Genomic DNA, 12,094 nt, shown 5'->3' with positions numbered 1-12,094 from the left:
GTCACACAAGCCCAACTGCATACTCTCATCTCTGCAACTGCTGCCTCATCCAGCTGCATCTTCCCCTTCAGAGACAGGGTTTAGGTTCAGCCCGGACATTTTATATATTTGTGTGTATTTTCTCATTTTGCACTGGATGTGAGAATGAAGGGTAAAGAGAATATTTTGCATTTCATTAGGTTTGTTGGAGCTCGTAGGACTACTGATGTGAATTAATCCTCTGCATTTATAAAATATATTTGTTATGAAAAATATCATTTCCTGTGTTTTCAAGCAGCTTTAGAATTTGTGACCATTGGCATATAAAATGAAGCTTAGCACAGGACCCTCACATACGTATCTCTGAGTCCAACAGCTTCAAATGCTGAATGTATGTGGGATGCCAGAGCTCGTGGGGGACTCGTGCCCTGCGGTTATGATGGCCCAGAACGCATTCAATGTATGACACACAATTATTTCCATTAAGGGATTTTAAAGTGATTTCAGTAGCCGGTTGCAACTGGAACTACTGCATGCATTTAGGACACATCACATCATTAATAATCCATGTAAGTCTGTAGCTGCTTTGTGGGAATCCATTGGCCCTGTCTTATTGCTCAGCTTAATCGTAACATCCAGAACATGAATTAATACAGGGAGTAGAAACAAGACTGCCTAGCTGCCAGCCAGCAGGCCACTTCTTCAGCTGGAGGAGCCTGGAGCGTACACAACGCGCCGGGAAGCATGAAAACCATGGCATTTTCTGGGAGTTTGTTGTTCATCAGTTCTTTGCCAGTAGGCGTATGTCTCTGGAGCAGGATATGCTGCAGCAGAAATACCCAGTGTGGCTTGATACTGTGGACCTGATATAAAACCGATAAACCACACATACACTCGAGTTAGCGAGTCTGTATCTCAGCGGGGACTAATTAGCTGAAGCTGCTGCTGGTGCTAACGGGGCTGTATTATTCCCTGAGCTCAGGCTGGGTCAGGTAACTGCATTTCCTTTTGCAGGTCTTGACAATGGTCTTGTTCCTCCCTATTCTGCTTTTGCTCACATGTTCTGTGATGGTGACGTCCTCACCGTTTTGTGGCGGTCTGAGGGCCGCTCAGCCGCTTAGTGCTGCGCTAATGCCGAGTGGTGCAGGCTCTCCAGATTGGGCCAGACTGCAACTTGATTGCTCATATTAAAAATAAATTAGTAAAGCTTTTAAAAGGTTCTTAAAGCTTTTTTTAGGAAGTCAGGCTGTTACATTTTTATGAATTACTTCCCCCCACCCCCCCAGAAAAAACCAACTTGGTTTAAAATTAAATGAACACACAAAATAACAGGAGTCTTATAACTGAGGAGATTGAACAAACAAACAAAGAAATATGCAGAGAGGACATTAATTTATGTCCAAACAGTGTTTGTTCAATGGGGATAACCTACAGATACTAACACCGGATCACATGACTTCATTCAGTCTCCTGACTTATATTAAATGAGCTGAGGAAGTGATGTCCTTTGCAGAGGGGCCAGTCCTGCCGTCACCGTTTGGTCAGCGAGAGCAAGGATGCCAGCTTTGGATCTGGATGAAGGACAAAGATAGAAAACAGTGGGTTTATTGTTGGCCACATCACGTAAATGGGGAGGATCACGATGACCTTTCGGCACATGCCCTTTCCTGAGGGGCGAGGGATGTTGCTGCTGCCACCACCATGGGAACATGATTTAACAAATTAGAGATTTCGGCTCAAGAATGTCCATTTTGTGCTGCCTTAACCTTAGTCATTGCTAAGGAGATTATGTAGAGGAAAGTCCTTCTGTTCAGCAAAAACACACAGGGGAAACACCCGTTGATGTCAGCTTGACTATTGCTGTGAATAATGGCTTCCTTCTTAATTGCAGTGGTGCAGACACGCTGGTAGTTCTTATTTCAGAGAATTTTAATTCAACCGAGGCAAAAGTAACTGGTGCCTAGATGCCTAGTCTTTTCTGGAGGTCCTCAGAGATGCAAAGGTGCAAAGAGCCTTTTCTAAAAGTTCATAAAAAAATGGTTAGTGTGAAAGTTGAGCCATTGTATCTCCATTTTCACACAGCAAATAAATCAGTCGCAGAGGCAGTAAGCGGCATATGTGGATAGATTTTTTTTCTTAAGCACAGCTCTGCAGCCAAGTTTGTGCCCCGCGAGGTGCCTACTTAATGTGCCCCAATGCTCTTACTGTCTCTGAGCATGACGACAGAAATACAGCCTGTGCATTGTATGTTAGTCTGTGTATGTTTGTAAAGAGCAAACCTTGAATGAATCAGCGACACAGATTTGTTATTGCGTTGGTGTTTTAAGAGCAGGGGGTATGGAGATGAGTTTGGCCCTAATGAGTATCAGTAGAGTGAATGCAAAAATCGATGCTTCTATACTTTATTGAGGAAAAATGTGTTTCTTGAATATACATTTTATTTTCCTGAACATACATAACCAAAATTAATTGAGATCTAGCCATAAGCAGAACTTGGGGCCCTTCAGGCATGGAGAGCTAACTCCTGGACACGTGCCGTGTCCCAAAGCAGTGCGGCTTGAAAATGGCTGTGATGAAAGCAGCCTGGCTCTTCGTGTCCCAGCAGGGCTCAGTGGGAAGATTCAGTCTTGCAGAGGGCAAACAGAGGTTGTGTGCCTGGTTTGCTTTGGTTTTGGTTCAGTTCGGTCCCAAAATTAGAGAAGACCCCCGGCAGAAACACATGGGTTTGAACTGGTGTGGAGAGCCACTTAATCAGGAAGGCTAAGGGGCTGATTTTGAGTGGCGTGATGAGTGTTCACCCTGCAAACCATGTTGACTCATTTCACCTTTATTTGTTACAGACAAGCAGAATGATGTGGAGATTCCTTCTCCCACCCAGAAAGACAGAGAGAAGAAGAAAAAACAGCAGCTCATGACACAGATCAGTGGAGTGAAAAAATTAATGCATAGTTCAAGCTTAAATAACACCAGCATTTCACGATTTGGTGTGAAAACAGAAAAGGAAGACCATCTGGCCAAGGTATGACAGATTCTTGCAGTTCTGGGAGAACTGGAGTTATCTGGAAGCCAGGAATGGACTGGCTGGCTGGCCTGTCCCCCTCCCTTGCCACCCCCCACCCCCCAAAAAACCCCACAACCAAACCTGCAGTCAGTATCTCTGAAGTGATGTGTCCATTACAAATGCTTTAATTAATGGTACCAGGCCCTAACAGTATATTCTATGTTCATAAATTCCTTGAAAATACCCCTAAAATAATGAAAAAATATGTGATGAACGCAGAGGAGAGCAAACACCATATCCAGCAAACTGGCTGTGGGGCCTTCGTCTCTGTCAGGGCATTTCTTCTCGCTACCTGGAAACACACATCATAAATAATTCCCCTGCCACACAAAGAAATGTCATCTGCTTGTACAAGTTCTTTGGCAGCAGCCCTTCACAGTTACTCTGTTTTCGCGTACTTAATTAAGTATGCATGTTCATGCACTCACATACTTATCACAAGATTGAATTTGCATCTGTTTAAACTGTTGGAAAATGCAAAAGACATGCGAGTGATAAATGTCTTGAAAAATATTGTAACGGTTCTGTTTTTGTCCTTTCAAAAGGAACTGGAAGATCTAAATAAGTGGGGACTGAACATATTTAATGTTGCAAGGTATTCCCACAACAGGCCGCTCACCTGCATTATGTACGCTATATTTCAGGTGCGTGATCTTCTGATCCAATTTGCTTCTTTTACAACACTATTTTAGTTTCTAATTGCTTTCTGGTTTGTTGCCTTCTACAGTGTGACAACTTTATTTGGTAAATGCGTGTATGCTTCTACCATTTATTGTACAGGAGCGAGATCTACTAAAAACCTTCAAGATCTCCTCAGACACGTTTGTGACGTACATGATGACGCTGGAGGACCACTACCATTCGGATGTAGCTTACCACAACAGCCTCCATGCCGCTGATGTTGCCCAGTCCACACATGTTCTGCTCTCCACCCCCGCGCTGGATGTGAGTTCCCTCGTTTGAGCGAAGTGCTTTGTGTTGGGCGGTCGTCACGTTCCAGGGTGGGGTGGCAGATTAAAAGCACCATGTTGCCTGTGTGAACGTAGCAGAAAAACCTTAAGCTGAGTCAAGGACCGGTAGCACGCAACTGGCAAAAAGCAGCGTGCTGCCTGCTCTTCTGAGGGCTCCCTTTACTGCCAGGGAAATCGCCGTTACAAAATTTCAGCAGCACCTTTGCCCGTAATCTCCTTCATCTTAAAGAGCACGTGCTGCTTCTAGGCCTTTCTTCTGAGTAATGTCTTGTCCTCAGAAAACTAATTTTTAAAGCACAGTTTGTTTCTCTGAATCAGCGTCCCAGACTGTTGAGAGATAAAACGTAAGGATTTGCCTGACAAATTCCATTTTTTCCTTCCTAGGCCGTCTTCACTGATTTGGAAATTCTTGCTGCAATTTTTGCAGCTGCAATTCATGATGTGGATCACCCTGGGGTCTCCAATCAGTTTCTTATTAATACAAGTGAGTTTTGTTTCAAACACAATAACTTCATCCGCAAACTTGGAAACTAATGGAAATGCATTTTCCATTACAGCACGGTCACAAATTACAACTTTCAGGCTGCATTACTTTCTCAAAATATTGTGCACTAAACTAGATGGACATTTTGAAATGAAGCAGTAATTAAAATGGAATTCCTAACAAAGGAAGCTATTGTAGTGCAATTTGCAAAGTGCCCTTGAATCTTGTGAATATGACTACTTGCTAACGCATAATAATTCTTCCAGTCCTGAGTGCAAAATTTATCATTAATATAAGATAAATAGTGCTACTGCTGTTGACAACGATAAAGCTAAATATTGTGTTTCATACTGTGTTGTGCTGCAACAGGCTAAGCATGTTACTTGATTCCAAAATACGGGTATTGTTCTTTTTTGGAAAGTGTGTTTGCAGATTTCATGCTTTCTGTTGTCAGTGATTCTAAAGCCCGTAACTAAGTCAACCGAGTACTATTTTGTTCATTAGAACCGAGCAAGGGCTGTTTATATTATATACATATGTGCTCGGATTAGAAAACCACACGCTCTTGGCATGCATTAAGCAAAAAAAGAAAACCTTTCCCGATGTATTGCATACAGATAAACATTTCAGTACCCAGGACAAGCGTTTGCTGTTAGAAGTCACACATTTCACATGCTGGAGTCACATACTTGTGTTGCTTTGCTAGATTCCGAACTAGCCCTGATGTACAATGACGAATCTGTCTTGGAGAACCACCATCTTGCTGTGGGTTTCAAACTGCTTCAAGAGGAGCACTGTGACATCTTCCAGAACCTGACCAAGAAACAGCGTCAGACACTCAGGAAGATGGTGATCGACATGGTATGACCCATGCACTCACTGCTCCTCCTCTTAGCCAAAAACCCTGGCTTCTTTGTATGCTTGCCTGTACTGAGACCCTGTTTTCACTTCTGTAAAGGTGTTGGCTACAGATATGTCAAAGCACATGAGTCTGTTAGCTGATCTGAAGACTATGGTGGAAACCAAGAAGGTGACCAGTTCAGGAGTCCTCCTTCTGGACAACTACACAGACAGAATACAGGTACGTCAGCCGAGTTTCCTGGATTTTGTGTGTTTGGTTGAGGATTGAAGAAACTATGTTCCTGTTTGCACTCTGGCTTTTGAATGGACCATAGACAGCAGCTACTGACCTAAATTTTCAGCATTTTCTTCTGTTCTGCACCGTGAAGGGGTACAAGGTGGTCCCATATCCTTTAGGTAAAGGGGATTTAACCCTTAGAGCATGGAACGGCGAACATGCGCATTCTGCTGAAGTTAATCTGGAGGGCCGAGTTTTTGAGGGCTCCTGAATGCCCTTGCTGCTTTCTCCCATTTGTTTCTCCAGTCAAAAAAGCACAGTAAGATTGCTATAGCATTGCAGGGGTGCAAGACTCTGGTTTGTGACTCCACACAAAAAGCAGCTCTCACTCTGAGACATCAGTCATGTACAGTCTGTTCTCCCTAAAACATAATCCTTGATTTACAGAAATGACAAAGCAGAACTGGAACAGGGTTACGTAGTTAGTAGGACAAGATACATCCTGATCTTCTCTCCCCTTTGATGGCCAACTTCTTAGAACAGACCCACGGGAAAACTCCCGTCATTTTTATTTAAGACTGCTGATGTTAAAACAGGTCACCCTGTTGCTGTCTTAAGTCCTTGCGACCACACTTAGTCAGGCACATTTTTTGTGTGCGTGGAGGGGATATTACTCATTTAATAAAGTAGGAGCATTTAACCATCTGAGAGCGTGGAAATAAATTTTGAATGGTGGGAAGCACCTGCATTCAAAAACAAACCCGTATGATGTAATTACCATTGCCACAACTGCACCCCATCTAAGTACCGAGTTGTCTGAAAAACATGCAGCACGTTGTGCTTCTGGAGCAGACCATAGCAGCGAGTCTCATATACAGAGATGTTACGATGTTAATATTTTTATAGGCTGTTGGAAATCGAGGAGTCTTGTGGTTAGATGTTCTGAATTAAGCAAGCAGATACAGCTTGAAACCGTCCTCTTTTTTTGCATTTGATTTTATGAGTTTTCTGATTAATGTAATTGCAGGTTCTCCGAAATATGGTACATTGTGCAGACTTGAGTAATCCCACAAAGTCTCTGGAGCTGTACCGGCAGTGGACAGACAGGATCATGGAGGAGTTCTTCCAGCAGGGAGACAAAGAGCGAGAAAGAGGAATGGAAATCAGTCCAATGTGCGACAAACACACAGCGTCAGTGGAAAAATCGCAGGTAATTGGCCATAAGCTGCATTTTTGTACTGCCTAAGCTCGTATTTTTAAAACTGAGACAAAATTCATCTGCTTTCTCTAGCACAATTAGGCAAACAGCCAGCTGTTCAGAGGGTTGGTTCTGATTGACCCTGACATCCAGCTGTGCCTGAAGCTCATACAGACTGGCGAGGCTGTTCAGATTCCTTTATGTACCCCTTGGTGTCTCCTCATTTCCAAACGCATGTTCGTCTTGCCCTGTTTCTGTCCCAGTTTCCAGAGTGAGTTCGTTTCCTTTTGTTCCCCAGGCTTGAAAAGTGCAGTTCTGATCTCCTCCCCTTCCTTCTGCCAGGTTTCTTCTGCCTTCATGCCCTCCAGCCTCCTTAATTAGCACCTCCTAAACCTACTGACATCATACCCCGTGTTAGACATTTACATCAATGCCAGCCCCGTTGAAACTGCAGGGTTAGGAGCTTCTCCCAGCTGAGATCCGCTTCAGGATGCTGGAAAAGTCTGGCCATCAGTCATTACCGAGCCTCGTGCAGAACAGTTTTGCAGAACGTGAGCTGGCCAGTTAAGTTAGGGGTCTGCTGGAGCTGCTGTGTGCCAGGTGAAGTCAAAGAAATATTTTACTTAGGTCAATACAAACCTTAAAGGAGATGGCGCTGCCTTTTTTTTTTTTTTTTTTTTTTTTGGGATGAATTGGCTCATCTCTAGTTCTGATTCATGGATTCAATGGTTTCAAGGTCAGATTTTGTTCTGACCTGTGTAGCACAGGCTGTAAAATTTCACCCAGTTAGGCTGTAACAAAGTCGGTAATTTATGTTTGTCTAAACGTATTCCAATCTTTATATAGTGGTGTCTTGGTTGTTGTTTTTAAATGACTTGAGCAAGTCATCATCGAGGTTTTTCAGCTTGAATAAGTAACAAAATTGATGATAATTATTTCCAAATGTCCTCTTGGGCTAAGCCAAGTGGTTTCAAAATTATTCACTCAACCACTTGGTGATTTTGTTGGAAAAATCTGTCTTATTTGTTAACCTAACAAGAAATGAATCCTTTGGCCAGGCTTGGCCAGAAAATGCCCATGTGTTCCGCATGTGAGCTCCAATTAATTTTTTTGTTTCACATACGCACTTCACAGAGGTTTCAAAATGGTATTTTTGCTATGCAAAAAGAACGGGAATTGCACAAAATGGCTACCACTGAAATCCCAGCTAGTGGCAAAGGAGAAAGGGAGGTGGCACATCCATTCTGGAGCAAAACAAGGAATTAATTGGAAAATAGTACGCAAGTATTTCAGATGTTACCTCTTTACACCACAAAAATATTTGAAGATCGGTGGTCAGCTGTCTGGCCAGCTATTCCATAATTTGGGATGTTTGTTTAAAGAAACAGTGGCCTGGTGACAAAGTGACCGATCCCAGGCCATTGGTGTTGTATGGCCCCTGAGCATTTTGGGTGGCAGTGAAACCATTAACTAACCATACAGAATATTTTATATTTTTTTTTTTTTCACTTTAAACGTTCTCCGGAACATGTGCTGCAGGAAATTTTCATCACCTTTTTGTTTAAGCTGCCTCCACAGTATGTTACAATTGAATGTTAATGGTTCTATTGACATCCTGTTGTGTCTGAAGGAGGCATGTGTGATTTCCAAAGCAAACATCTGCACGTTGAGTCTGGCCCCTCTGAGAGCCATTTTCCTGCTGCACAGAAATGTTGTCCGGCAGAGCGAGGAGAGAAGGGACGCGTTCTGCCAAGACAGAAGAATTTCAATCCTCTTTACGGCTATTCAGTTTTCTCCATCCTGGACGTACGTCCTCTTAGTCAGACAATTGAAAAATGATTTAGCTCAGAGCTTACGCGCCGGCCGGCGGAAGGGCTGACGGGCTCGGCCACAGCCCTTGCTGTTCCCACCGCTGGCGTGTCGTCCCCGGGAGCCGGGCAGCAGCGGTCTGTCCCCTTCGTGTGAGAGGAGTGCTTCTTGGGATGAGCTGACCAGCTCTCTGCGCTCTTCCCGAAACAAAAGGAAAGGAGAGGAAATCTCCACCAGCGCCAGCTCCGCAGCAAAACGCGGTGCCTGCTTTGGCAGAGTAGAGCAGAAATGCTGAAATGTTCTTAAAGAGAGGCAGGACCATGAAAGAGTTCAGAGTAGGTACAAACTACGCACCGTGGTAAAATACACCTAGAGGTCAGACTTGGCTCCGTAAGAGCAGTGACATTCGTAAGAGCAGTGACATTCGGCGTTGGGACAGCTGCTCGCCTGGGGCGCGCTGGCGTTTTCACAGCTGCCAGCCACACGTGTGCCTCCCCTGGGGTCACGGCAGCGTTGCCATCAGTGCACCAGCCTTGTCCATGGTCACCAGCGGGTCCGACCCCAGACACAGCAAGCTCTCTCAGTGCAGTTAGGGTAGAGGCAATGATGGTCTAAAATGCCCGTCTTGCACTAACAGCTGGTAAGAAGCATCTCTCGGTGGGATGTTCTGCCTTCAAAGTGATGGCTCACCCTGGCTCCTGCAGGGCAAGGCTAGTCCGGACCAGGCATCTGCAGGGATATTTAAAGGCACGCATGCAGCATGGGATGGGGTTGGCAGCTCCGTCGCTGAGTTTTCCTCTGGCTCCTGCTTTTAGTTAAACTTTCATCCAAGGTTTGATTGCAGACATCAACCTAGCCCAACGTTGCAGGTGCAGCTGTGGGTATCAGATGATTATGTCTGCGATCAAGACTGTGCTGGTTTGGGGACTTGCTCTGGGGGTGGGTATTTTGCTTGTAAAAGTCATGTATTTACAGCATCTGAACTTTCTAGACGGCAGCCTGCTCCTAGTCATTCCCTGGCCTTAAGTGTGCGCATTCCTGTGTTCCTCAGGTGGGGTTCATTGACTACATCGTCCATCCACTCTGGGAGACGTGGGCTGACCTGGTGCAGCCCGATGCCCAGGACATCCTGGACACGCTGGAGGACAACAGGAACTGGTACCAGAGCATGATACCTCAGAGCCCATCTCCTCCACTGGAGGAGCGGGGCAGGGACTGTCAGAGCCTGATGGAAAAGTTCCAGTTTGAACTGACGCTGGAGGAGGAGGATTCAGATGGGCCGGAGAAGGACGGCGAGAGCATCAGCTACTTCAGCAATACAAAGACACTCTGCGTGGCTGACCCAGGGGAAGAGGATTCACAGAGGGAGGCGAACATAGAAATTGTGACAGAAGATACGTCTCCTGTCGACACATAATGTCCTGTCGCTGTGTGAGTGGATTTTAAACACTTGATGAGCGCGCGGGCAGTCTCACGGGCTAGCCTGCAGCCTGGGTCTGAGGCCTGTGTCTGACATGGGCTGAAAGATCTTCCCAGCTACTTGAGATTGGAGTCAGGGTTAAAGATCGTGTAGTGAATGATTGCTCAGGAAATTAACAGGTGATTTACATTGTGGTTTAAGCCTTGTCAGCTGAGAGCATTGTCCTGTCCTGGAGCTGGCTTGGGTCATGACTGAAGAGTAAACGACACACAACTGAGAGATTTTATACTGTTAGTTTTGGAATTTATACCAGTTAGACTGATAGAAACTACTGATTAATAACTCTCCATATAAAACCTGTCCACCTGACCACCTGTCTGCAGACCTGTGTGCCTTCTTTGTAAACACTTTCATGTCTTTTCAAGAGTCTATTAATTAAATACACGGAGTTTAGTATAAAAAGCAACACAAAGTGTTTCAAAATTGACAGATACTTTTTTGATTCTTCCTGTTACAAGAAGCAGTCTTCCTTTTTTTCATGGGCAATACCTGTCACTTTATTGCAGTTAATCACTTTTACAGACTAAATAGAAGGGAAACCCTCTTTTGCATTATCGCACCTTTAATCGTCATCTTAACACCCCAGGCGACCCATTTAAAGTCACTTCATGCCATCGTGCACCATCTCTGTTCGCTTGCTAGGAATAACAGTATTTTTTCCTCAATGGGGTTTTATTTTTGTCGTGGCAGGATAGAGGGTAGTTTGTTTCCATGGCACAGCACAGTACATATATAAGTAACGTGATAAGGCAGCGTGTGACGCGCGTTCCCCCTCGGCAGCTCCTTGGCTCAGTGGAATTTGCACGCTCAGATATTTGTGTTTCTCTCGCCTATCGTTCACGTTTCCTAGGGTTAGGTCCACCGTCCTCCTCCTGCACTGCCTTGAGCTCTAACACCTCCATTACTGTTTATAACAGTGTATTTATTACGTAATGTATATACTGTAATGTTTTGTAAGTTATTAATTTATATGAATTAACATTGCCTGTCGGCGGCAATGTTAATTGTGTAGAAAACTCGGAATAAGAGTTGCCTTTTTTTCTTGTAACCTTTTGTATTGCGTAAAATACAAGAACCTGAACATAGCTGAAGAGACAGACGCAACCCAGGAAGGGCATTTGGGTGGCTGCCGCCTGCGGGGGGGATGGGGGGTGGGGAGGTGGTGTGAGCTCGATGACCAGACCCCAGGGCAGCGGGCGGGCGGTTGGAAGTGCTGAAAACCTAGAGGGGGGTGGGGGTGGGGGTGGGGGGTGGGACCAGAGAAAAGAAACCCCCATGGACAGGCCGGCTTTTAAATGTCACGTTCCAATTTCTGAACAACCCAATGTGAATTTCTATGACAAAAATGTGAACTGATGTAATAATTGTGCTGTGAAACTTCTGACAAAGCTTGTCCGGCATCGTGAGCGGTGTCAATCTCAGTTTGTAAAATATGTTTCAAGCTTTTGGTCCAACTTGTGACTAACTAGTTAATGAAATAGCACAGTTGTGCATGATCAATGGGTTTGTATGTCTGTTGAACACTGCATTGTTCCAGGTGGTTATTTTATTGTTTCCAAAAGTTTCACACAATGTATGTTATAGTATTATATATTGTGTTCAGATGCATTCTTAAGAGATTTTTATATGAAGTGAATAAATGAAAGCATGACCCTGGCTGTTGTTTTTGGTGCTGCTGTTGTTAACAGGGTGGCGCGGGCTGTACCGACGAAGGCGGCTGCGCTACCAGCACCGGGGCAGCGATAGCAGTGGACCCTCGGGTGCCAAAACCCAGCGGACACGGGGAACCCTTCTCTTACGGACGGAAAAGAAGGGTTTCTGCGGCTGGAGGGCACGGCCACCCGCTCCATCGTTCTGGCTGCGAGACCTTCATCTTCCTGAGCGGCAGCTGGCGGCGGAGCGGGGACCGGTGCTGGTGGCAGCGGCGACAGGAAGGCAGTGCAGACAGGAAGGCAACGGTCGCGCAGCCTGCGCCCGGCACAGGGCGACACCGGGGCCAGCTCGCGGGATGCTTTCATGTCCCCGCCTGACCCA

General features: G+C 45.2%; 1 protein-coding gene across 5 annotated transcripts in view; it reads left to right on the top strand.

The window, feature by feature from the left end:
• PDE4B (phosphodiesterase 4B) overlaps positions 1-11,716 on the top strand; it is a 216,198-nt gene extending 204,482 nt beyond the window's left edge. For all 5 annotated transcript variants that reach the window (XM_080407255.1, XM_080407256.1, XM_080407257.1 and 2 more), the window contains 8 exons: positions 2,820-2,998; positions 3,586-3,684; positions 3,821-3,985; positions 4,396-4,495; positions 5,202-5,356; positions 5,454-5,576; positions 6,601-6,783; positions 9,632-11,716. In XM_080407255.1, the coding sequence (XP_080263381.1) occupies positions 2,820-2,998; positions 3,586-3,684; positions 3,821-3,985; positions 4,396-4,495; positions 5,202-5,356; positions 5,454-5,576; positions 6,601-6,783; positions 9,632-9,997 (1,370 nt within the window). In that variant the 3' untranslated portion in view covers positions 9,998-11,716. The remainder of the gene's footprint in view (positions 1-2,819; positions 2,999-3,585; positions 3,685-3,820; positions 3,986-4,395; positions 4,496-5,201; positions 5,357-5,453; positions 5,577-6,600; positions 6,784-9,631) is intronic.
• The last annotated feature ends 378 nt before the right edge of the window (positions 11,717-12,094 follow it).

The sequence above is a fragment of the Falco punctatus genome (assembly GCF_963210335.1).
Source record: "Falco punctatus genome assembly, chromosome: 11".
NCBI classification, from domain to species: Eukaryota; Metazoa; Chordata; class Aves; order Falconiformes; family Falconidae; genus Falco; species Falco punctatus.
This window is presented reverse-complemented; position numbering and strand designations above follow the sequence as displayed.